This window comes from Emydura macquarii, unplaced genomic scaffold (genome assembly GCF_026122565.2).
Source record: "Emydura macquarii macquarii isolate MOO-44397 ecotype Brisbane River unplaced genomic scaffold, CSIRO-AGI_Emac_v2 contig_1790, whole genome shotgun sequence".
NCBI classification, from domain to species: domain Eukaryota; kingdom Metazoa; phylum Chordata; order Testudines; family Chelidae; genus Emydura; species Emydura macquarii.
Genome location: NW_027131927.1, coordinates 20,033,348 through 20,057,321, shown reverse-complemented (window position 1 = coordinate 20,057,321; position 23,974 = coordinate 20,033,348). Strand labels below are relative to the sequence as shown.

Here is a 23,974-nt window from a genome sequence, read left to right as displayed (position 1 = left end):
CAGGGCCTAAATGACTTACCCAAGGTCATACAGCAAGACTGAAGCAGAGCTGGGAACAGAACTGAGATCTCCTGCCCCTCCTTGCAGTACTGTTACTACTAAGCCTTCCCTCCCTCTAGGGCTTGAGACAAAGCCCACTTGACTCCAAAGAGGGGAGGGGGGAGAGGGAAACAAGCTTATTGCTTCAGTGATTTTTCAGATCAGACAGCTTAGTTTACAAGGAAAACGATGGTCCTTCCAACTGCCTGAGCTCTGAAAACCAAGCAGGGTTCTTTCTGGTTCGTGCATCATCGCCAGTTATAAAGAGTCTGCAGGCCAAATTCTGTCCTCATTGGCTGCCGTGCAACCCCATTGTTTCCAAAGTCTGCAGTCAGTTACTCCTGGGCAACACTAGCTGGTGCAGATCCTCCACGCCACGCAGGGCCCAAGGACATAAAAATAAACTGAAGTGTGCTTACCATCCTACAAACCTTTACTAAATATACAGAGAAGACAGTGAGCAATTAAAACCTATACACGAACCAGAGGCAAAGAAAACCATTCCCAAGACTAATCCTGATGTGATAAATGATACTAATTCTTTCCAATAAATCTTACAGCTAGGAATGGCCATTCAAGGGAGATCTGTTACAGGGAACACAAGGAAAAGTAATGGAAAAATAAAGTGGAGGAAATAAAGGATTTCTCTGCATAGGGCTATAAAGCATAAAACACTATTGAGCTAATCCTATACGAGGATCAACTAGCCAATGGGACACTGGGGTCTGTGGGTGCAGATCCCTACATAGGATTGGGGCCTAAATAAGTAATAAATGCTTCAAAGAAAAAGAATTCAACCACCACAAAAGGCTTCTTGACACACTTTTACATACAATGAAGACCCATGCCTCAAGCAAACACAATGGAGAAGATTCACCATTGGCTTACACCAGTTCTACAGTGATGTAACTCCAATTAAATCAACACAGTATTGAATCAGGCCAGTGAACTGGGTAATATTTTGTTACAACCAAGCACATTTTTTACATCCTCTGAAACTTTATAGAGAAATCATAGAAAACATAGAAATGTAGAGCTGGAGGAGACCTTGAGAGGTCATGAAGCCCAGCCCCTTGCGTTGAGGCAGGACTAAGTAAACTTAGAGAACTCCTGACAGCTGTTTGTCTAACCAGTTATTAAAAACCTCTAACAACGGGGATTCCACAACCTCCCTTGGAAGCCTGTGCCAGAACTTTAACTACTCTTAGAGTCAGAAAGCTTTTCCTAATGTCTAACCTAAATCTCCCTTGCTGCAGACTAAGCCCATTACTTCTTGTCCTACCTTCACTGGACAAGAAGAACAATTGATCACTACCCTCTTTATAACAGCCCCTAACATATTTGAAGACTTATCAGGTTCTTCCCCTATGCTCACTCCATCTTCTTTTCTCAAGACTAAACATGCCCAGAGTTCTGAACCTTTTCTCATAGGTCAGATTTTCTGATCCCTTTTTTCATTTTTGTTGCTCTCCACTGGACTCTCTGTAATTCGTCCACACCTTTCCTAAAGTGTGGCACTCAGAACTGGACACAGTACTCCAGCTGAGGCCTCACTGGTGCTGAGTAGAGCAAAACAATGACCTCCTATGCCTGACATATGACCCTCTTTTTAATACACCCTAGAATGATACAGGCTTTTTTTACAATTGCATCATGTTGTTGACCACATTCCATTTGCAAGCCACTGTAATTCCCAGACCTTTTTCAACAGTATGACCACTTACCCAGTTTTTCCCTATTTTGTAATTGAGCATTTATTTTTTCCTTCCCAAGAGAAGTACTTTGCACTTGTCTTTATTGAATTTCATCTGATTGATTTCAGACCAATTCTCCTATTTGTCAGGGTCATTTTAAATTCTAATACTGACTTCCAAAGTGCTTGCCACTCCTCCCAGCTTGGTGACATCCACAAATTTTATCAGCATACTCTCCACCCCATTATCCAATGTGGCTTTTAACTCTTTGAAATGCTGAATTACTTTCATAGGTGTCATTCACTGTAATAGTTAAGCTGCAGGCATCAGCTAAACAAAATCACAACTCATGTCTCCTTCTTTCTATAAATTGATAAGTAATCCTGTATCTGTGAGTATTGACAGAACTGCAGAATACATTTTGGACATTTTCCCCCTCTTTAGTTATACTGTTCCTTCCTTTCCCATTTCTGTTGTGGGCAGGCATAATAATAACTCTGCTTTTAAAAAAAAAGGAAGCCCTAAAAGTTATTTGTTGAGATCAAAGAAACAAATCTTATATTTAAAAAAAGAAAAGTCTATCGGGTGGGGCACTAATTTGAGAATGATAGTTCTTGAATAGATTTATTATGTCTACTGCATTTTTCCCTCCTTTCTTCAGATCATTTATCTTTGTTGGAACCTTTCAGTGCTGGCATAGACCTCACAAGCTGTATCTTTTTTTTGATAAACTAAAAAAAAAAAAAAATAAATAATAGATGCAATACAGCTCAGATGTGATTGGAACCATTCCCAGGATATGTTTATTCTTGTCTGCATGACGGATTAAATGAGATTTTTATTTTTAAACAGGTGAATGCAATTAGGCTGAAGTGCATGTATACAGTACCCATAGAGGGTAACCTCCGAATAAATCCTACCATCTTTCAAAAATGCACACATCAAACCCAGCTGTGCGACGACCCAATAAGCTGTTTCGCTGGGATGTTTTCTTAATTCATCTTTCTGAAGCTGTGTGGAGTAGTAAAGCAGCTTTCCTGGCTGTTGGCCTACCACGCTGTTCCTGATTCTCCAGGGATACATCTCTTTTGTCAACAGCCACCGAATGCCACTTCAGGCATTCTGACCCCCTAGGATTGCTTCTTTCCCTGGGGTGAATATTCTAACTATGCCCTTCCTGGTATGGTCATTGAGTTCAGGGCAATGATGTCAGGGGATGAACACAGCATGTCCTATGTCTCAGGGGGCAGGCTATTCCCCAAGAGAGGCCACAGACCCAAAGACAGGTGATTGCCATGATGGGAGCCCCATTCCAGAGCTCAGCCTGGAACAAAAGGCGGTTCAGTGGTCTGACTGCCTAACTGAACTGTCCATAAAGTGCACAAGTGCCAGCTGCTTGTAACCCTCTGAAGAGGATCAGCAATCACTGAACAGAGCAGAGCTGCAGCCTGCACTATACTCTAATAGCAACCGTTAAATAAGAGCTTATTTGTTACGATATCATGAACTGTGTGAAGGCTCGACTGCTTTTCAGAATACTGCAAAAGTGCCGCTTTCCAAAACAAGCAGGGAAGGACAAGTTCCCCGGCATCTCCCTCTCTCATGATCAGCGATGAGAACCCCCTGGCATTCTACATAGAGATCAAAGTTATCAGAGATTTCCTGTCCCTGTTGCCTCACACCAGCTAGCAGCTGGAAGATGGGGATTGGTTTGTGTTTTTTAAGACTGTCCTCTGGATGACCAGAATTGGCCCATCTCCCCTTTTGGGGCTGCACATGGAGTGACAGCATGTACTGGTGCTGGGGATGGAGCGGTCCAGGATAGGGAACAGAAGAGGAACTCAGGTGGGGGATTCGTTTGCCCAAGTTCTCCTCTAACTCCCAGCCTCAGAGTGACTTTTGGCCTCCCGCAGAAGACCATCGTTCTTCCTGAAGAGGTTGGTGGGATGCAGAGCCAGTAGCCATGGGCTTCCACCACCTGTGCAGCTTCAGCTCAGGGTCCTTTGTGCTGGATGCATGGTAATGTTGAAAACCTTTGTATTTCTGTCATTTGCAATTGGCCACACAGCTCTAAGATGAATAAAATCACAGAGGTAAGTGGTCTTGCTATATGGCATAGCTAGTGGTTTAACAGTACTTTTTATTCATATTATTTTATCAATAACTATAATTTTGACTCCTTTATGTTACAATTGTATGTGGAAATATTTGGTTACTACTGAAGAATGGCCACGAGTCTGTACAGTCTGTGCAACTTCTCCTCTCACTTACCAACACAATATCCCACAAGGTTAAGGTACTGCTCCTCCTTACAGCTAGTCCTGCACTTCCCACTCAAAAAGGTTGCATGGGGATGGCAGGTTATGCAGTCAGAGTCTGAAGGGCCATTGCACGTCTTGCAGGATGGATGGCAGGCTGCATGGGAAAGCAACACTCATTGTTAGATAATCAGTACCTCAGCAAAACAAACTGTATCATATAGAGAGAGTCATAGGACCCAATTCTCCATTGCCCAGCACCTTATGTCATCATTTACACCTGTGCAATGTAGGTGTAAACAGCTACCACAGGTGTAAGCAAGTAGCAAATGCTGATATGGAAGGATGTTACTCCCCTCTCCTCTTTTGACTATACAAGGTGCAAGCAGTGGGAAATTTAAGACCTTTGTGCTTGTCCTTTGCATAAATCAAGATCTAAATCCACATAAAATATACAGATCATCTCTCCCTCTCCCAGCATGTGCATATATAGTCGTACATGCAAACATATGCACCGTGAGAGACAAGGGAGAAATAAAGGATACATATGGCATGGTATAAACGTTTTATTAGCATGAGTTTGGGATGGCCACATTACTCATGAGTGGGGAAGCCATGAGTGATATAAAGGTGTCTCCCAAACTCATGTCAATAAAACCTAAATACCATGCCACATCATGTATCATTTATATGCCACATACTTAACAAAAAAATTACTCCAGAAAAAGATTAAGAGTGTTCTAAAAATTTTTATTGAGACAATGTTTTGCATCCTTCTATCTATAAAGCCAGGTATCTTATTACCAGGATTCCAACTGTGCAGACCTCTGAGGGTAATAAAAAATCCTGAAACTAACGATATGTAAAAACTTCTAAAAATTACCTTGAAAAAGCTTTCCTATGAACAGAAATGTGCAACTTCAGAGGTATATCACTATCGCAGGACCTACCCAGACTAGAAACAATTGCTGGATCTCTATGGGAATCTAGGAACCTCCCATTTTCATATAATATAAAGCTCCAACTTCTAGCCCTGAAAGGTCATCACCTATTTCGAACTGGGCTTCCCAGTAATCCTGCACATTATTATTCAGTGTCTGGTAAAAATGGAATGAAACATTTTCACCACTGTAAAAATCTGGCAGACACAGGTTATATTAACATTATTGCTTGTGCCTGTTTAAAAGCTACAGAAGTTCTATGCGAGCAAGGTGTGAGACGAGGTAATTTTCCTTACACCAATGTTTTGCCACTTACACATTAATACCAACCCAGGATCAGACACATTGCAATGCAACATACAGTCAGCCAGGAGCTACGATCTCCTAGGTGGCAGCACAGAACACTGAAATCAATGTAATTTTTGTAATCACTTGCCCAAAAAATATACTCATGGAATATTTCTTAGCTAAAATCCAATAAATAGAACAGGGGACCTCACAGGAACTTCATTTATACAATTTGGAGGCCTCCTACCCAAAAGCATCTTGTTCATGAAAAAAAATTAACAATATTTTGAAAATTTCTAGCCCAGTACATGTTTATGGACAATGGCTGAAATCTGATAAAATGCATTGATGACCTTTATAAGATGTCTGAGGGATATATCACATTTCAAACCTTTCCCCACCACCTTCCTGGGCTCAGCCACTAATAATGAAAGGTTGCACCAAATGCCCAGATTCTAGCTCAATGAGTACATAGGAATTCATTGTACCATTCAATCACATGGTGGCTGATTCTGGTCATCTGATTATATTAGATTAAATGGCTTGGATGAAAGCCGCAAACTGGTTGGCTGAAGAGGCTTGTGATTCATAATTATACCACAGCTGATGTGCACATTAGAAATACAACGCCCTTCCCTAGTCCAGTAACTACATCCACATTGAGCATGTGTTTTCTCATACAACTGCACATTCTTCCTCATAAACCCAGTGCTATAGTAAACTATGGATTAAAAATAATAATCTAATGCACACTGACCATATATTTTCCAATCCTTTTGGACCATTGAGCGTAAACCATTCAAAGGTTCTTAAAAAAATCTAGCTGCATATTGTCACACTCGTTTTCCATTATTAAAATTCTTTGCTGTCTGTGGTTGTACAGCTAGATAATGCTCTTGATCCATACACACAAACTCCCACAGGAAATTAAATAGGGGCTTCGCTGAAGACTGAGGTTAGCATGCTCCATATGTCCCTAAGATTGCTAACAAATAAATGCTATAAAACAAGAGATCTGTTTCTTCATCTCAAATACAAAAATATTTGTTTTGAAAGGTAGAAAACTATCTCTAGCTACACAATGCCTGGACACAGAACACTTGATGGTTTTCTTAAAGACGTTCGGAGCATTCTTTGTAACTAGAAAATAGGTTGCTCTGAACCCTGATAGCCAGAAAGAAAAATAACCCCATCAGTCCATTGCTTCCTTCCCCAGCACAGTCCAATTTTGTATTCATCTCCAGATTTAAGTCTATTGGAGGTAACATTTGCACACCTGCCTGAGTCCAATTCTGCCCTCATTCTCACATGTGCAACTCCCATTGAAGTCAATGAGCCAAATACAGCTCTGACACAAATCCACTTAAGTTAGGGGAGTTGCACCCAGTTACTCCAGTGCCAAATATGGCCCTTAGAGTGGCACCCATGTATCTGAGAGCGTCACTGGGCAGCCTCTCTTTGCTCCTTCACTCTACTGTTTCTGTTATGCCTTTATATTGTAAACTCTTCAAAGCAGGAAGTAAGGTCACAATCTTGCATGCTCTATCCACTGGACAATACTCCCTTAGTAAAACAAACCCTTCTGAGGGCAGAATCCTGTTTAAGCACTACACAGTATGTTAAAGAACTCTTCCCCCATGGTATGTTGCTTGAGAACACCATCTGAGCCTATTGCAATAAAATGCAGTATATTTTCACTCCAATCCATTGGAGCAGAGCAGATTTTAATTGCTTATTTAACATATATGTGTGTGTGTGTCTCTGTCTGTAAAATATTTCATTTGCTGAAGCTGAACCATATGCATCTCTCCTGAAATGACTAAATAACCTCCTATAACCTGACAGTGTGTCTAATTGCACTGAAATGTTCAAGCAGTAAGATGCAGCAGTGTATACACGGAGCGTAGGTCTCTGTGCTACATACTCACAGTGGCAAAGAGCCTTCTGTCTGTACAACCCCTCCGGGCACTCGGATAAGCACTTGCCGTCCAGTAGGACTTGCGGGGAAGCGCAGGCTGTGCAGTTGTGGGCAGTTCTCCCCATGCAGACTGAGCATGAGGAGTGGCACTCTGCAGGAAAAAAGAAAAGAAAACAAAGACGACAAATTGGTTTCCAGCCTATGTTTGCTGTTGCTGTCCTGGGATGAGATGATTTCATTCACCAGCTAGCTTGCCTTTTCCACCAAGGCAAGAAGACATGCACTCGACAGGCTTCTCTGCCAGCCAAAGGCAGCAATGTAGGTAAATGTACAAAGGTTGGTTTCAAGAAATATTTATATAAAGAGTAACCGCAAGTAACTGCATTTAACCTGCCTCTCCTCCACACAGACCACACTTGCCTTCTCAGAACAGAAGGCTTTGGTGCATACTGCTATGCAATCCCTTCCCCCAGGCTTCTGCCCTTCCACAGGAGGAGCACATCGTGAGATCCTCCTTCCCTATTGCTCCACACACCAGCTCATGCCTGTCTTCCACTTCGCTCCAGTCTCTGCCCATTGCACCAGCACCATTCTGTGGCAGAAGCAACAGCTCTGTTGGGGGCTAGTCACTTGACTTCTCAGCTACTAAGGTAAATCAACCCTGATTAACAGGACCGTCCAGCCTGAAATAAGAGTGGGAGAGGGAGCTGAAATAAATCTCTTCAAAGTACACAATCGATGCCCGTCTGCTTTTGCACCCCGAACCAGGCCAAATGCAGCCCTGCTTATTATTGTCTATCTGTATTACAGCAGTGACTGCAGGGTCCAGATGAGATCAGAGTTCCATTGTTTTAAGCCTTGTGGAACACAAAGTCAGAGACAGTTCCTGCCTACCCCAAAGCCCTTACAGTCTAAACAGACAAGACGGACAAAGGATGGGAGGAGAAATAGGCAACAGGAAGTGAAGGAACTTGCCCAAGGTCACTCAGTGGGGCAGTAGCAGAGGTGGGAGCAGAACCCAGGGATCTTGACTGCTTTCCACTGGACCACACAGCCTCTGGTGCAGCTAATTCCATTGAAATCAACAGAGTTACACACCAGGGATGAATTTGGCCCAATGTTGTCAAGGGAATTTCAAGATTATGTAGAAGAATGTTTCCCTGGATACTTGAGAAATTCAAAACTGTCTGGACAGAACTTTCAAGCCCAACTTTTCAAACAGTAAATGCAAAATTTGCCTATTTGCAGGCATCATACGTGTCAGTTGCAGAGTTTGCATTTCTGGAAGGGTAAAAATGCAACATCCTAAAGCTACTTTTAGTGCTGAGCCCCGGTTAGAGCTGGGGCTCCCGGCTCCACAGCAGCAAGCCTGGAAGCCCTGTAAGGCCAGCGCTGTCCCCAAGCCGCAGACCCCGGCAGCCCTCATCATGACAAGTTCGTGGAACCTAAGATGTTTCTGTGAAACATGTCAGGTTTTATAAATCGGCATCTTCCAATGAAATGATTCCTTAGAAGTGTTCCAACCTGCTCTGTGACAGATCCTTAGCCAGTGTAAACTGCCATAGTGCCATTGACTTAAATGGAGAAATGACAATTTGCACCAGCTGAGGATCCACCTCTCAAAATTTAAGAATCAAGAAAAACAACAACCTGTAGTTATCCTTCCCCACGCACTTAACTCTAATCCTGGTGAAAACAATGACTGGAATTTTCCTTGCAGAAAAATTAAGAATGCCATTCTTCCAGCAGGTGTTTTCAAGAGTGATTGAATTATGTATTTGAAACTGGCACAGAAAACACTTAGGACACTTTGAATGATCAAGAGAAGTTCTCTTCTCTTGCTTGTCTCTCAGTCACTTAAATCTATATACATGCAAGTTCCTTTTGTTTGTAGCCTGTTCAGCTGAGTGTGAGATGGATACAAACACGACACTGGCGCCTTTGAGAGGCAAAGCAGAGCACTATACTTGTTACAGCCTGTACGGCTGATTGTTTTGCAGAACGATCTTGTGTTAACAATGCATTTTTCTCTTTTAAGCACCTCGAAGGCAAGAAATGAACCTCCAGCACATTTCTGTGAAACTAATATACTAGATGAGTTGTATGTTACAGTCACTGCCAGCAAACAGAGTGCGGGGGCACGGGGGAACAAGGGAGAAAGCACTCCAACTAGCAGAATATATTGTACCATTGTAGCGTATCTAGCTAATGAGAATGCTCGTTCTGTGTGGGGGCTCCTGGGACTCTTTCTGCAGAGCTGTCATTTGTAAAAGTACCATTTCACTTCAGACCTCGGTTGTCTTCACTGGAGCTGCAGAAGTCATTCCCGGCTGAGGCAGACATGCCTGCACTAATTCTGATCGAACGAGCACTCTAAAACTAGCAGCATAGGCATGGGCAGCGGGACAGGCTAGCTGCACTGAGTACGTAACTAGGGTTTCAGAAGGGATTGTAGTCGAATGGCCAGTCCACCCCACTGCTTGCATTGCTGAGGCTACGCTACTGTTTTTAGCAGACTAGCTAGTGCAAGGATGCCTACCTGGAAATTACACCTCCAGTTCCAGTGCACACTTATCCTTAGTCTGAGGGCGAGCTGACCTGGTTCCAGGCATCCACAGAAATCTCTTAACCTGCCCTGCCTCGTGAAAAGTTGCAGCAACAAACTTTGCCAGACCTGCACACACATGCACACAAAGCTGTCTCGAGCTTTACACAGCCATTGGTTCTACTAGCTGGCTGCAACAGCTGGACCAGCATCCTTAGTTTGGATTTGGCAGACCCAGTGCAACTTACACTGTTTTCCTCTCAACATGGCTGAGTATTCCAACTGTATCAGTTCAGCCTGTCCTCCTAACTCTATCCCACAATGCAAGGGGCCTCCTATTTGGAATCAGCCTAAAAGTCTGTTCCCAATCACAGTGCTGGGCATTACACGATTGGTCCTTCAGGATACCCAGAATGCATTGGGATAGCCATAGCAGAAAGGTGTGCTGTATGCCAATTTGCAAAAACAGTTCTTTAAAAAAGCAGCACTCCTGTTAAACTGCTTCAGGGACAAGCAAGCCATCTTCTGCATCCCCTGCAACAGTTTCCACACTTGGGGCTTGCTCCTGCTCCAGTTCAAGTCACTGTTGAAACTCCTACCATTGCATTCAGTGGAGTGGGAACACCAATACAGACCTCCCTCCAGGAGCCATAAAGCCATAACAGCCTGCTAGAGGCTTACACATCTTTAAATGATATTTTCTCTTATAAACACCGGCATTCAGGACAAACATCAGCTGAGCACATTTAGGTTGTGAAACACTACACATTTCAGGCCAAAGCCTATGAAGACCTGCACATAAGCTGAAAGCACTTTAGTATCATTTGGCCGGCTCTCTTCCTCACCTCTGCACACTCCAGTGTTCTCGAGGTAGAATGAAGCTTTGCACTGAGAAAGGCAGATGCCGTACGGTGCTCCCTCGAGGTCCTGTCCAGGCTGCAGTACCTCTTCTGGCTTCCTGCACTGGGTGCAGTGAGAATTCTCCGGGCCGACACAGATGCGGCAAGATGGATGGCAACCTATACGCAGAGCAATGGAATATGAAGTCATGGCTCAAGGGACAGCATCCTTAAACCAACAGAAGCTGGATAAACTCCATGCAAACAATAATAACCTGTCATATAAATGAGAGATGGTGGGGAAAATAGATACATCATCTTGTTTGGCCACCTCGGAGTGTGAATTCTTCAAAGCATTCTGCGTGGATGGGTTTCTCCAAAGCATTCAAACTCTACTCCCCCTGAAGTCAATGGGAGATTGATCACCCATTTCAGGGGGAGCAGAGCGAGGCAAATGCATCTGAAAATCCCACTGTATCATTTTAAATGAGTTAACTAATGGGGCTTCTGCAGCCTCCTTTGGGAGACTATTCCACAATCCAGTGGGATGCTTTGTTTTCTGTAATGAAATACGGATAACAGCAATGATGTGACATCTTTTCCTAATTAAAAAATAAAATAAAATAAAATGTTTTAAAAAATTCTAAAGGAGAGAACACTGCAGGTTAGTGTTTTAGGCGACTCAATTTTCCTTTTACCTGTAGAGCTGCATAAACCAACATTGTGTCGCTGGGGAAGCCCGGGTGCGGGGAGGGGGGATAGGGGTGGGAAGGGAAGGAGGAGAGGGGAAAATAATGGTTTTGAAGGGTTTATGAGAAGTGGAAAACGTGTCCCCCAAATATCCTTATTTTCCTTTGCAGCCAAAGGGAAATCACCTTTTGTCTTAGCAAGCCCACTGATCTTTAGTGTGAAATTGTATGCACATTTCACTGTCTTCAGAAAAATATAGGACATTTTGTAATGTTGGTCTATTGTGACAATATTGGGGAGAGGGGGAAGGAAATCTCCAGAGGGAGCAAATTCTGGGAGGGAAAAAAATCACAAGATATTTGAGATAATTTGTGTTTGTGTTGGGGGGAGGGGAGGAGAAATATGAAGCAAAAAGTGGGAATTTCACACACCTTATCTCACTTCAGTATAAAGTAATGGGCCACAGCCTCAGCTGCTGTAAATTGGCATAGATCCACTGAAGCCAATGGAGCTTCACTCATTTACACTGACTGAGGATCTGGTTCAAAATACATAGTTTACCTTTGCAGACATTGTGATCGTGATAAAAGCCCTCTCCACAGGCAGGCAGACACTGGCCCTGACGCAATCCCAGAGAAAGGGAACAGGAAGTGCACTGAGTGACCAACGGTCCAGTGCAACTGGCACAAGAATCATGACAAGCTGTTGGAGAAACACAGAGCATATAACTGGAATAGAATATTTAGACTGCTTCTAGTCATGATGCTGGTGACTGTATCATGCAGCCAACCAAGTCATCTCTCACTCTGCAGCCATTCACAGTATTCCACCATATGTTAACAACAGTGAGGATAATAAATAATGAGAAAAATAATTCCCTCTTATATTGTGCTTTTCATTCATAGACCTCAAAACGCTTTGCAAAGGAGATAATTTAAAATAATCCACAACCAGTTAACTGAGCAACTTAAAAACTCAAATCCCCTGTCTCCTCAAACAGTTCTGTACCCTAACAACTCCCTCCCCATTTGCAAAGGAAGATGAGCTACAGAATGTGCCCTGAAGGTCATCACAGAGGTCACACAACAAATGCCAAGCAGAAATACCTCTTACCTCTGCATTTCTGAGTGCTGTCTGTGTAATATCCGGCAGGGCATTCTGAAATGCATTTCCCACTGTGTAACACCTTATCTGAAGCACAGGTTAAACATCTGGGTTGGTCTGAATAACATGTTTCACAGGACTGGTCACAAGCTGTCAAAAAGGACAGCCCATCAGTGAAATGCACTTGTTATGAAAGGAAGAGCGGAGTTGCCAATCTGATTGTGTGTATAAAATATAGCACAATATTGTCAGGCCCCACTCCTTCCTTGTTACAGAGACACATTCAAATGTTACAGTAAATCAAACCCTTCCTCTCTCCTTTCACTGCATGCCTAGAAATATTAATGAAGTTACGTATATGAACGAAGACGGAACAAATCTCTGATTGCCTTAAAGAACGAGAGGGATTCAGAGTGATACAGAAGTAGAAACAGAAGCAGCTGCTCTACACTAGTGCTCTCACTACTGCTATCACCAGTGGAGCTGCACTAATGTTACAGCAACAGGTGGAGAGCCATCAGTAAACAGTCAGTGAGACATGGCCTCTGCAGACTCCGCAAATCCTAAGGGTCTCCTCTTCTCAGGAATCGTGGATTTGGAAAAAATAGGCTTATGTCCCATCTGCCCCCTGCCCGGATCAATTGTTAACAAAGTCCACAATTTTTATTTTCTGCCAGAAAGAGACTTGAGCGTTAACACCCATAGAGATGAATGTAAGTGGGAGAGATCACAGCTCTTTTTTCACATTCTCTGAATGCAGCAGACATCAATTTGCATTCAGTTCACATTTGGAAGGTTTTCTTCACAACCGTAAGTGTTGCTAAGGACATTAGCGGAGGTGTAATTACATAGATAACATACAAGCAGAACTAATTAAAAGTGATGGAGAGGCACTCGTACAGACACACCATAAGCTTGTGATTTGGGAGTCTGGAATATGGACCAAGACTTGGATGCGGTCCCTGATAGTTCCTGTTCACAAAAATGAAGACCCAGCTGTTTGTGGAAATTACTGCACAATGTCATAGACACACCCTAGACCACACCATAGACACAAAATATAGCTGAGCATCATCCTGAAGAAAATTGTACCCAAGATAGAGAATTTCTGGCTGAAGAACAAGCTGGGTTTAGACCAAAAGAGGTACAGAGGAACAAATATTCAATCTGCATAGGCTATGCAAGCACGGGCAGGAAGGTGGGTCCATGGATTTTGCTACCGCAGATGGCCCAAGCCTCTTTGGGCAATCCTGCGGCTGGTCAGAGTTGGTGAATATGTAAAAAGTCCGATACAAAATCTCCATGGAAGTGCAACGGCTTCGGTGTTTGTGGAGTATGAGCAAAGCAGTTGGTTTGACCTGAGGATAGGAGTCAAGCAAAGCTGCATGCTATTATCAACCCTCTTCAATTGTTATCTTGAAGAAATTGTTAGGAGAGCCATTGATGGAAACCTACAGGAGAGTTTACACATAGACAAAAATTAGTCATCTATGTTTTGCTGATGATATTGACCTGACTGAATGGTCACAAGAAGAGATGCAAACATTTCTAGAAAGGGCAGCAAGGGAAGCAGAGAAGTTAGATATAAAGATATCACATGAAAAGACAATGGTGACATCTAAATCTGTTGAAATGGCAAAGAGATTCCTACCCAAATCTGAGGAGGCACTGGAGTGTGTTGAGCACTTCAAAGACCTGGGTAGTGAGTCTACAAGGGATGCTAAACACTTAGAGACCAGACATAGAATTGGATTCATAACTGCTGCTCAGGCCTGCAGACAGGAATTTCGGACCCCGAGGCAGAACAGTCCCGCCCCACCCCTTCCACCCCAGGCCCCACCCCTCCTGCCCCAGGCCTTGCCCCTCCCCATTCAGCCCATCACTCGGTCCCCCTCCTCTCTTCCATACTCCCCTTCCCCCAGGCAGTGAGCGACAGCTGGAGAGCTGGGGGGGACGCGTTGAACAGCGGTGGGGGGTGAGGGACGCACGCGGCGAGCGATAGTGGGGAAGGCTAACTGGGAGATGGGACATGGCTGCGGGGAGGCCAAGTGGGGAAAAGGAGTGTGGAGGAGAGGAAGGGGGCCAAGCGGGAGATGGGCTGGTGGGAAGGGATGCGGTGGTGAGCTGGGCAGGGCCTGGGGTGGAGCGGGCGTGGACTATGGGTGGGGGCCATGGGCAGAAGAGGTGGGATGGGGGGCTAGCTTTCACACCCCCCCCCCCCACCCGTTGATGGGCCTCCTGCTGCTCTAATGACATTCAGCCACATTTGGAGAAGCAAAGGTATTACCATGAAGTATAAAATGAAATTGCTGCCGTCTCTTGTCTTCAGTATCTTACTATGTGGGTGTGAGACATGGACGCTAAGAAAACAGACACTAAAGCGGCTTTCTGCCTTAGAACTGAAATGCTGCGAGTGATTATTGCGCATTACCTCACACGTGACTAACAAGGAGGTAATCACCTGAATTTACAGTGTAACCAGAGTGATATCTGATATCATCAAGACAATCAGACAAGGAAAAGTTGAGTTTGTGGGACATGTGGGTTGGACGAGTAGAGGAAGATCGCCGGAGCAAGCTTTGCAGGGGTTGGTTTCAAATACCAGGGGAAGGGGGGATGCCCACAGCGAGTGTGGTTCGACCGTGCAGCTGATTGGATGAAAGGCAAGGTGGCATGCTTCTTAAGGCTGTGAGAAGACCATGAAGCGTAAAGGAAGACTGCTGGCCAATGAGTCCTGCACGTTGTGTTTCTACAGTTCATTGCGATGTGACTCTATGTTGCTTTTGCACTGAGAATGGTGATAAACTACATCGTTGCAGAGCAAGGCCCAAACGTACAGGAGTTTGCACTGGTTCACCTTACTCTGGTGAGCTACTGGGTTAGCTGAGGCTGCACACCTACTTTCAGGGTTTGTACAGTGCAACAACTAGTGTAATCGCACCAGTGCCAATTGCCTTCAGGTAGATGCAACGTCAGAAACTCTTAGGATGGGCAGATTATCCCACATCTACCTACTGCAGGGTTGCTTGCACCTTTCCTGAAGCAGCTGGTAGTAGCCACTATCAGAGACAGGATAGTGCACTAGATGGACCTTCGCTTTGATCCAGTCTGGCAACCCCCATGTTTTTTCTCATTATCTGCCCAGCTCTACCAGTCTCTGAAGATTTACATTCTTTTCCCCCTTCCCCTCTGTCCTTCCAAAAGACTCCCCCATGTCGCATGTATGCCGCAGGCATTGTTTAGTCACCGATCTGTGGATTATTGCACAACTTCAAGCAAACTGCTGGCAAAGGTCGCCTCTCTTTCCATAGTCAAGTAGATTTGTCAAGCCCTAAGGATCATCTCGTTTTTGCTTTCATGCCACTCAATGAACAAAATAGCCTTAAACCTTTCAGCATCTGATCATTTTAAATGAGCTAGTAATCTTATAAACAAGTAGCAGCATTTCCCACCAAATATTTATGGAATAGGTGTGTCTGGTTTCCCAGATGTACATAAAATTATGTGTGCTGGCTGGCTACAGGACATATTGATTCCTTTCTGTAATTCATGTGCGTAGTTCATGTCAGAGAAAAAGAGAAACAGGGATTTACCATTGCAGATTCCATTCTTCAGATAAAACCCATGACCACAGCTGGCCACACAGTGCCCGGCATTTAAAACATGAGACCGATCTTTGCAGGCCAAGCAGCCGTTCTCAGCAGGCCCCCAGCACGTGGAGCAGGACTCATGACAACCTAAAATGAAAAGGATTAACAGGTTAATGAACAACCACATTGGCACTGAGTTTTTACAAATGAGTTCCGTAGCAATTCACCTATATGTACTTTCACTCCTGAAACAACATAGGCATTTTGTGCTTTTAAAAATCACTGGTGTGTTGAGTCTGGTATTTTCATCTGCGCAAGTCACGCTTTTTGGGAACTCAATTTACATCCCAAGTTTGCATCTGCAAAATAACTTTTAAGTGAAAATGACAATAGTGCCATCAGTCAGGCACTTAGAGGAGCAAATCTGATTATTGTAAAATATTTGTATTCGTATAGCATGGATCAGGATTTGGGCTTCCTTGTGCTAGGTGCTGTACAAACACAGAGGTGGAAACAGTCTGCCTTGCATGGAACTACATGAGAGTGCAAAGATCCATCCATGTGGATCTGATTGCGGAGGGGAGAGGGTAAGGAAGCAAATTGCATCTGCAAAATAAAAAGACACCCTTCTGAAAATGATTTTTACTCCCCTCCAAAAACTCTGCATAGGGTGCTATGAGCTGCTGAACTCCACCCCCAGACTGATTCTGTCAGGACAGGGAAGGAATTATGCCATGGAATCGTAGTTTGCTGGGAACTAGTAATTCATGGGGACAGGCGGAAACTGTCTCTTTGTGACAGGTTCATATGTAAAGTAGACATTGTGCACTGTGAATATTTTCCCTTATATGGCCAAAAGAAGAGAATGGTAATGCCCCTATTATATAGAGAAGGCTAATACCTCTATCTTTGGGAAACTCTGCACTGAGGCCAGCACCCAGCAATTGTTTGGATATTCCTGAAATGTATTATATATATATACACCATTCAGGCAATGGATATGTCCTCTCTTGAACAGAAGAAGATATTAATACATGCAGATGCATGAAAGGTTGCTCTAGTACTGTGAAATGTGCTAATTTTTTGCAAAGAAATGAATGACTGTATGGGGCTAAATTTTCTCTCCTACACAGCTGAGAGACCCAATTCACTTTGAGACTATGAGTTTAACTGAGAGGAAAATCTGGCCCACTTTGGTTAGCCTTCGTGGTATTTGTGTGGCTGATGCATGTTAAATCCTGAGCCGCCAGTATTCACTCAACCTCTACAAATTACAGTACTTTTCGAAATTAGTTTTTTTCCCTCCTGATTACTCCCAAATACGTTCTGAAGATGTTCTCAACTTTATAGTTTCACAAGGCGTGTCTATGCTTGTACTCCCACCCTCGGTGAAAGGTGGGGTGAAAGAGAATCCTGATGGCACAGGTCCTGAACATGCAGACATTCACAAAGCCCACCTCTAAGAAAAACACAACTGCATTTGCCATTTGTAAAGTAAGACACAGTGTGGTTGTACAGGAGGTTCTGCCATGACTTTCACATCCTCTCAGCAGCACTTGCATTCAAAAATTCAAACCGTATATGCAAGCTATTTCGAACACAGAAGGAGCTGCAATTATGGTACCGAGACTGTGTAACACGCAGAAATCAGGAGGCAACAATTACAACTCACAAGGGAATCATCTGAATCCACACTGGGGAGCTTATATTTCATTATCTAATTCACATGTATTTAAAGGAGGGAGAGGAGATAAAACAGGTTTGATAAAAAAGAACAGACCCATCTTCCACAGTGATCTGCCCTGAGAACGGGCTCATTTCCAGTAAAAGAGGGACATGCCTAACTTTGCAGGGCAAGTGAGGATGGAGAGGAGGAGTGGCTAATGCAATTAGAGAGCAGGGGAGATGGCTGCCTCTGACTCTATCCCTGTTGTTTTATTAACAAGCCGGAGCTTCTATCTAGATACTTATATAACCCTCATCACCATAGTAGCTGAGCAACTCCCAATCATTAAGGGGTTTTATCCTCACAACATCCCTGTGAGGCAGGGCAGTGCTATTACCTCCATTGAATGGGGGAGGGGAGGGAAACTGAGGCACAGAGAGACTAAGTGACTTGCCCAAGGTCACCCAGGAATTGAACCTAACACTTCTGAGTCCAAGCCCAGTGCTTTGTTCACTAGACCATCCTTCCTCCTCTGTCAACCCTTCCTGCTATCTGTGCTCTGCTCTCCACCCTTCCCCCTCTTCCTTCTTCTGTTCCCTTACAAGGTGCTGCTCTCTTCCTCATCGTCTGCTCTCCTGGTTTTTCTTGCCTCACTCGTCCTTCCAGAACATTATGGTCAGTCTGATTTGCACATTTTAAGCTGGAAGGGACCACTTACTGTCGCACAAGCCATGGAATTTCACCCAATAACTTCTGCGGTGACAGAGATTATTCCATTTCACACGTGAGCACTATCCAGCCCATAAATTTGGGATTGGATTAGAGCAGATGCCCTGGAGGCTCAATTTAAAGATTGCAAATGACAATAAATTGACCACTTCCCTTGGCAAACTGTGCCAATGGTTAATTTTCCTCACTGCTAGAAAGTTGCATCTTATTTCCAGTTTCAATTTTTCTAACTTCACCTTCCAACCTTTGGCTTTGTTACACTAAATTCAAGAGCAGCTGTTCCCAAACTGTGGGTTGTGACCCCAAATGGGGTCACGCCATCAGCAGATAGGGACACAGCAATCCTAGTATGCAGAGGACACCATTTTGCTCCACACAGCATGACCTTACATGTATGGTGCATGGAAGGTCACACTGTGCGAAGAGCAAAATGGCATCCTCCATGCTGTCTGGGGTCCTGGCAGGAAATACGTCATTAAAATGGGGTCGTGTTAACAAAAGTTTGGGAACTCCTGTTCAAGAGCCTCCTAAAATTAGATCTATTCTTCCTTTGCAGGTACCTACAGAATGTTGTCAAGGTCACCTCTCAACCTTCTCTTCAGAAAGTAAACAGATGGAGCTCCTTAATTTTCTCATCCTCCAGCAGGTTTTCCAGACCGAATCATTCGTGTAGCGCTTCTCTGAACACCCTCCATTTTTTCCACATCGTTTTTGAAGTGTGGACACCAGAACGTAATACAGTATTGCAGGAATGAACTCACCAGTGCCATACGCGCAAGTTACATCACCTCCCTGACATTCCCATTTACACATTTGAGTGAGGACTGTAGTAGTCCTTTGTGCCACAGGATCATGTCGGGAGCTCATGGTCAGCTGGTTGTATGAAATGACTCCTACATCTGGTCCAGAGTCACTGCTTTCAAAAACAAAGTTCCCCATCCTGTAAGCATGGCCTGTGTTCTCTGTTTGTAAATGTGTGACCCTGCATTTGGCTCCCTTGAAGTATACATTGTTTGATGGAACCCAGATCAGTCAGGGCAATTAAGATTGCTTTGAATCAGTAACTATTTTTCACCGTCATTTACTGCCCCAACCCTATCTGCAAAGTGAAACTCACAACAATCATTGGCAAGTTTCACTTTGCACAGCCAGGGTGAACACAGACAACAGAAAGGAAGGGACTGAAACAGGAAGGGCATATTTCAGCATGGTGAGTTTAGGAGCAGGCAGAATGCAGCACACTTCCCTGGAAACCAGACAGATCTCAGCTCAGGCCAGACAGCAATGCAAACCAGCACTATTTGAAGGTTAAATCAGTTTGGTTAAGTATTCCCCCTTCTCCATCTCTCTCCAATTCCCAGTTTCCTCCTCTGCCTTTGGCAATGATCCTGCAAAGCCAATGCAAGATCTCAGCAGCTCTGGAAGCTTCTACTAAGGCAGATGTTGTCTCCACATTTTATCTTTCTCTGGGGTGCGATGATTTCTGAGTTATCTCTGATGTAGCAAAGCTGGAGAGAGAGATGTGATGGTAACTAACAGCTCAGCAGAGGCTGCCAGACCTACTGAGAAGATGCAATGAACTTGTCAGGATAGCGCCAAGAGCATGGAACCTTTTGGGGTCAAGGCGATTGGAGTCAGGGAAGGAAAGAGAAGTATTGAGAGTCTCCAGAATAAGCTAGGGAGCTGCTTTTGGAGGGAGAAAAGGAAGAACAGCTTGAAGAGTGTGAGGGGGAAGAAGAGGATGAGGACAAGGAGGGGCAGATTGGTGGGGATTGGAAGTGGGGAGGGTAAGAAAAAGAATCAAAACATACAGATCATTCTTAATACATAAGCAAACACTCAGAGGCTTCTCTGAATCAAACCTCCAGGCCTCTCAATTCATTTAAGCCAGGTTAGCATTGGCAGCGAAGCTAATTGCTCCAGCAGGGCTAATGAGTAACTTTCTCAGGTGGAAATGTTGCACAAAATATTTGCCACGAAAGGCAGTGATTACATGGCCTCGTTTAATTGCACTGCTACAGCTGTGGGTCTATCCTGCATGCTGGTGCTAGACTCAGGCTCCACTAACATGGTCTGCAGCAAAACCCACCTACTTCCACAGTCAAAGCAGCGAGCACCTGCATCGGGCATCAGCTTCAGGTCCCCAGTGAATATCAAACGTGGCCTGATTTGTGCTCTTATGCAAACTTTTAGCTCTCATGCCCACAGTGACAGGCATCATTTGCCTACGTGCCCTGAGGATTGCTGTTTTAAAAATGCAACAGCCATTGATTTCCCCATGATAGCTTTGTTCTGTTTGTCTACAGTAATTTAAGCACTAAAGGAAAGTGCACCAATAGAAACCACAGCTGCTGGGAAGCAGCCTCAGACTGCCAGGCTTTGCTCAGCTCAGCCCTTTCTTGAGATAATTGATTGGCGGTGTTGCTTGCAAGGCAGGGTGGAACGCAGCACGTGCATGGGACCAAGGGACAGAGGGCACGTGCTATGGAACTAAATAGGAATAAATGAGGACCCTACAGGGTTGGGCCAGAAGCCAAAGGGGCTTTCTGTGCATTTAATTGCCTGTTTCTCGTCTTAGTTTAAACATTTTGTTGTGCAGAGAGCTGGCTCCATCTAGGAGACAAACTAGTCCATTTTCTCACTGATAGTACAGGACACCATATCCTTCCACTTGTCTTCCCCAGCATATAACTGCATTCTCTAAACAGACCCAGCTGATGTCAAGTGCACATATTCTCTACGAGTGCCCACCAAATCACTTGCCAGCCGCTATAACACCCATCTTCTCAGAAACCCTCAGAAAATTATGGGAGGAAAGAAGGCTGGGTGCGGGGGGTGAGTAAGATCTTGTTGCGGAGGGTTGTAGACGTTGTTGATTTTGACAGCAGGGATTATGCAAACTGGACTGTTTTCGGTGACTCCAAGAAGTCAGGATACAGTCCTGCTCATTTGACCTTTTGTCTTTTATTATCACAAGTGGTGATACAGATTTGTCAGTATTAAGGGTCACAGTGTGCCTGGCCCCGCAGAGAGAGAGTGCAAGGACTCCATGGCTGTGTCTATATTGCAATTAAAAACCCGTGACAGGTCCATGCCAGCCGACTCGGGCTTGCAGGGCTCAGCCTGCAGGGCTGTTTTGTTGTTGTAGACATCTGATTTTGGGCTGGAGCCCAAGCTCTGGGACACTCCCACCTTGCAGGATCCTGGAGCCCAGATGTTTCCTGTAATAGGGTGCTACTGGCAAGGCTAGGCTAGCCCTGCTTCTGAGCCCTCATTAAGGGTAGATAGGAGCTTACATGGCCCTAAGTGAAGCGCAGGTGAGAGACTATAAGGCAGTAAGGGCAGCTGTCCTCCACTGAGTAGGACTCTCAGCAGAGAAGTACCACCAGAGGTTCAGGGCGGCTTGTTGGACTGGGAGCATGTGGCCCCGGCCTTTGCCCAAATGGACTGGGGTACCCACTGGTGGACACCAGACACCCATACGATGGGGGAAATAATGGACATGCCAGTCTTAGAGCAATTTCTACATAGCTTGGTGGAAAACCTGCGGGTATGGGTCCAGTGGCATCAGCCTAGAACGGTAGATGTCGCAGTGAAACCGACGGAGGAGTACATTGAGGCAGACTTCCATCGAAGAGAGGGTCAGTCCCACAAGGGACAGGACAGTGGAAAGAAACCCAGGAACCCAACACCCAGAAAGGGGCTGTAGAAGAGGAAGGAGGTGGCTGGTAAAGCCTCAAGGGGTGATCCCCAGGGCAAGGATGACCCTACAATGTATTCATGGGAATAGGAGGCACTGCCCAGTGGACCAAGTGCTCCTGGAAGTACAGGGCAGGTTTGACTGGAAACGAGTCAGGACAATTGAGGGATTGCCATACGCTGTAGTGCTGGGCACTGACTGGGACTACTTCCCAACTGGGAAAGGGAAAAAGGGGCAGGGGCCTAGAAGAGAAAGGGGCAATACCAGGGGGAAGGGATGAGGTCCTTGGAGCTAAGAAACCCTGGGGGGAGCCTTGACTCCCAGAGCCCAGACCAGAGGAAGGGCAAACCCAGGGCCTGGAGAAGGAAGAGGGCAACAGAGTGGATGCCGGATCCCAGGACCCAGCGGAGCAACAGGAAGAATCAGAGAGCCCTAGACAATAGATCCAAGAGAAAGAGAGGATTAAAGAGGAAGAAAAAAAGGGAATGGCCAGTCCCTGTCCCTTGAGGCAGGGAGCTGGGATAGGAGGACTGTGTCCAAGGTGACCTCTGAGAGGGATGGCCCAGGCTACACTTGAAATGCCCAGGGTATCAGGGGCCCTAGCAGTCCTGGAGGAGGTAGAGATGGACACCAAAGGCCTGCCAATGGCTGAGGGAAGTAGGCATGGGGACCATCCCGGGAGTGTGACTGGTGTGACGACCTGTGGGCAGAGGTGGAGCTGTAGGGGCGTCCACCCCCCACGCAGTGTACCCACAGAAGTAACACTGGGAGTCGACCCATGCCAGTGGAGGAGCCTCCCCGCTCGGACCCCACCAGCAGAGGGAGGAGGCAAGGTTAAACCTGGTGGTTCATAAGCGGGAAGGTGTGTAGCAGGATGCTACTGGCAGGGATGGACTAGCCCTGCTATTGAGCCCTTATTAAGGGTAGATGAGAGCCAGCTGAGCAAGCCAGCCTGGAAGGTAGGAATTAGGAAGAGCCATAGAACCTGGAGCGCTATAAAAGCTCCCAGGAAGAGGATGCTGGAAAGAAGGCAGGAGCAAGTAGCCAGAGAGGGAGAAGCTACAGCCAAAGAAGGCTGAACACCCTTTGACTAGAGACTGAATCTGTAAGACCCCTGCGACTGGTCAGAACTGGCTAAATAGAAGGTGGTGAGCAACCCGTTGTAAATAAAGCACACTGGTGGAGCAAGAAGCCATCGTCCAGAAGTGGTTAATGGGGGTGGCAGGCCTGGGCAGCAAGGGGGTCAGGCGCAAACCACTACATCTACCCAGCAATGAAACCGTCCCACAGCCCGAGCCTGAGTCAGCAGGCACAGGCCAGCCATGGATATCTAGTCGCTGTGTAGACATATCCCAGAAATCTAACACCAGCCAGGCTGACAAGATGGGCAGGGTCAATAGAGCTGGCAGTGTACACAGAAGAGGGCACATGCTGCATCTTCTCAAAGGGGGTAGCAATGGCTTAGCTCCCAAAGGCACTGTCTTCTCCTTGATGCTCCCATTGAGCCAATGAGCTTTCAACATCACTTTAAAACAGCCGGAGTCTTTCGAACCCCGTAGGAGTGTTTGCCTCATCTCACGATAGTACTTACGGCTTCTACACACTTACTGTCATCAGCACAAGTGATAGCTAACTATAAACTGAGCATGCAGATAATTGTGTTTGCTAACTTGCAAGTACATAAACATAGGGTGGGTTAAAAGCTCAGCTGAAAATTTGGCCCTAGAAGTTAATTTTTCTTGGAACTGAAACTCTGCCACACTCTACAAATGCACATTGGTTTAGACACAGCCAAGGCCAAACCCCAACTTACAACACTGCATCAGCCCTGCCCCTTCACTACCAGATCCACAATTTAAACTTAAACAGGCTCAAAACCCAGCAAGCTGTCATCCAAAACCCACAACCCCCAATCACACAAAGATTAGCTGTTTTCAACATCGCTATGAGGTGCAGCAGGTAAATATTAGTTT

General features: G+C 45.2%; 1 protein-coding gene across 5 annotated transcripts in view; it reads right to left on the bottom strand.

Moving 5' to 3' along the window:
- Positions 1-23,974, bottom strand: part of FRAS1 (Fraser extracellular matrix complex subunit 1) — a 295,321-nt gene that overhangs the window by 124,144 nt on the left and 147,203 nt on the right. For all 5 annotated transcript variants that reach the window (XM_067557075.1, XM_067557076.1, XM_067557077.1 and 2 more), the window contains exons 16-21: positions 15,910-16,053; positions 12,326-12,466; positions 11,774-11,914; positions 10,529-10,702; positions 7,149-7,289; positions 4,005-4,148 (exon numbers count right to left, since the gene is read on the bottom strand). In XM_067557075.1, coding sequence (XP_067413176.1) covers positions 4,005-4,148; positions 7,149-7,289; positions 10,529-10,702; positions 11,774-11,914; positions 12,326-12,466; positions 15,910-16,053 — 885 coding nt within the window. The remainder of the gene's footprint in view (positions 1-4,004; positions 4,149-7,148; positions 7,290-10,528; positions 10,703-11,773; positions 11,915-12,325; positions 12,467-15,909; positions 16,054-23,974) is intronic.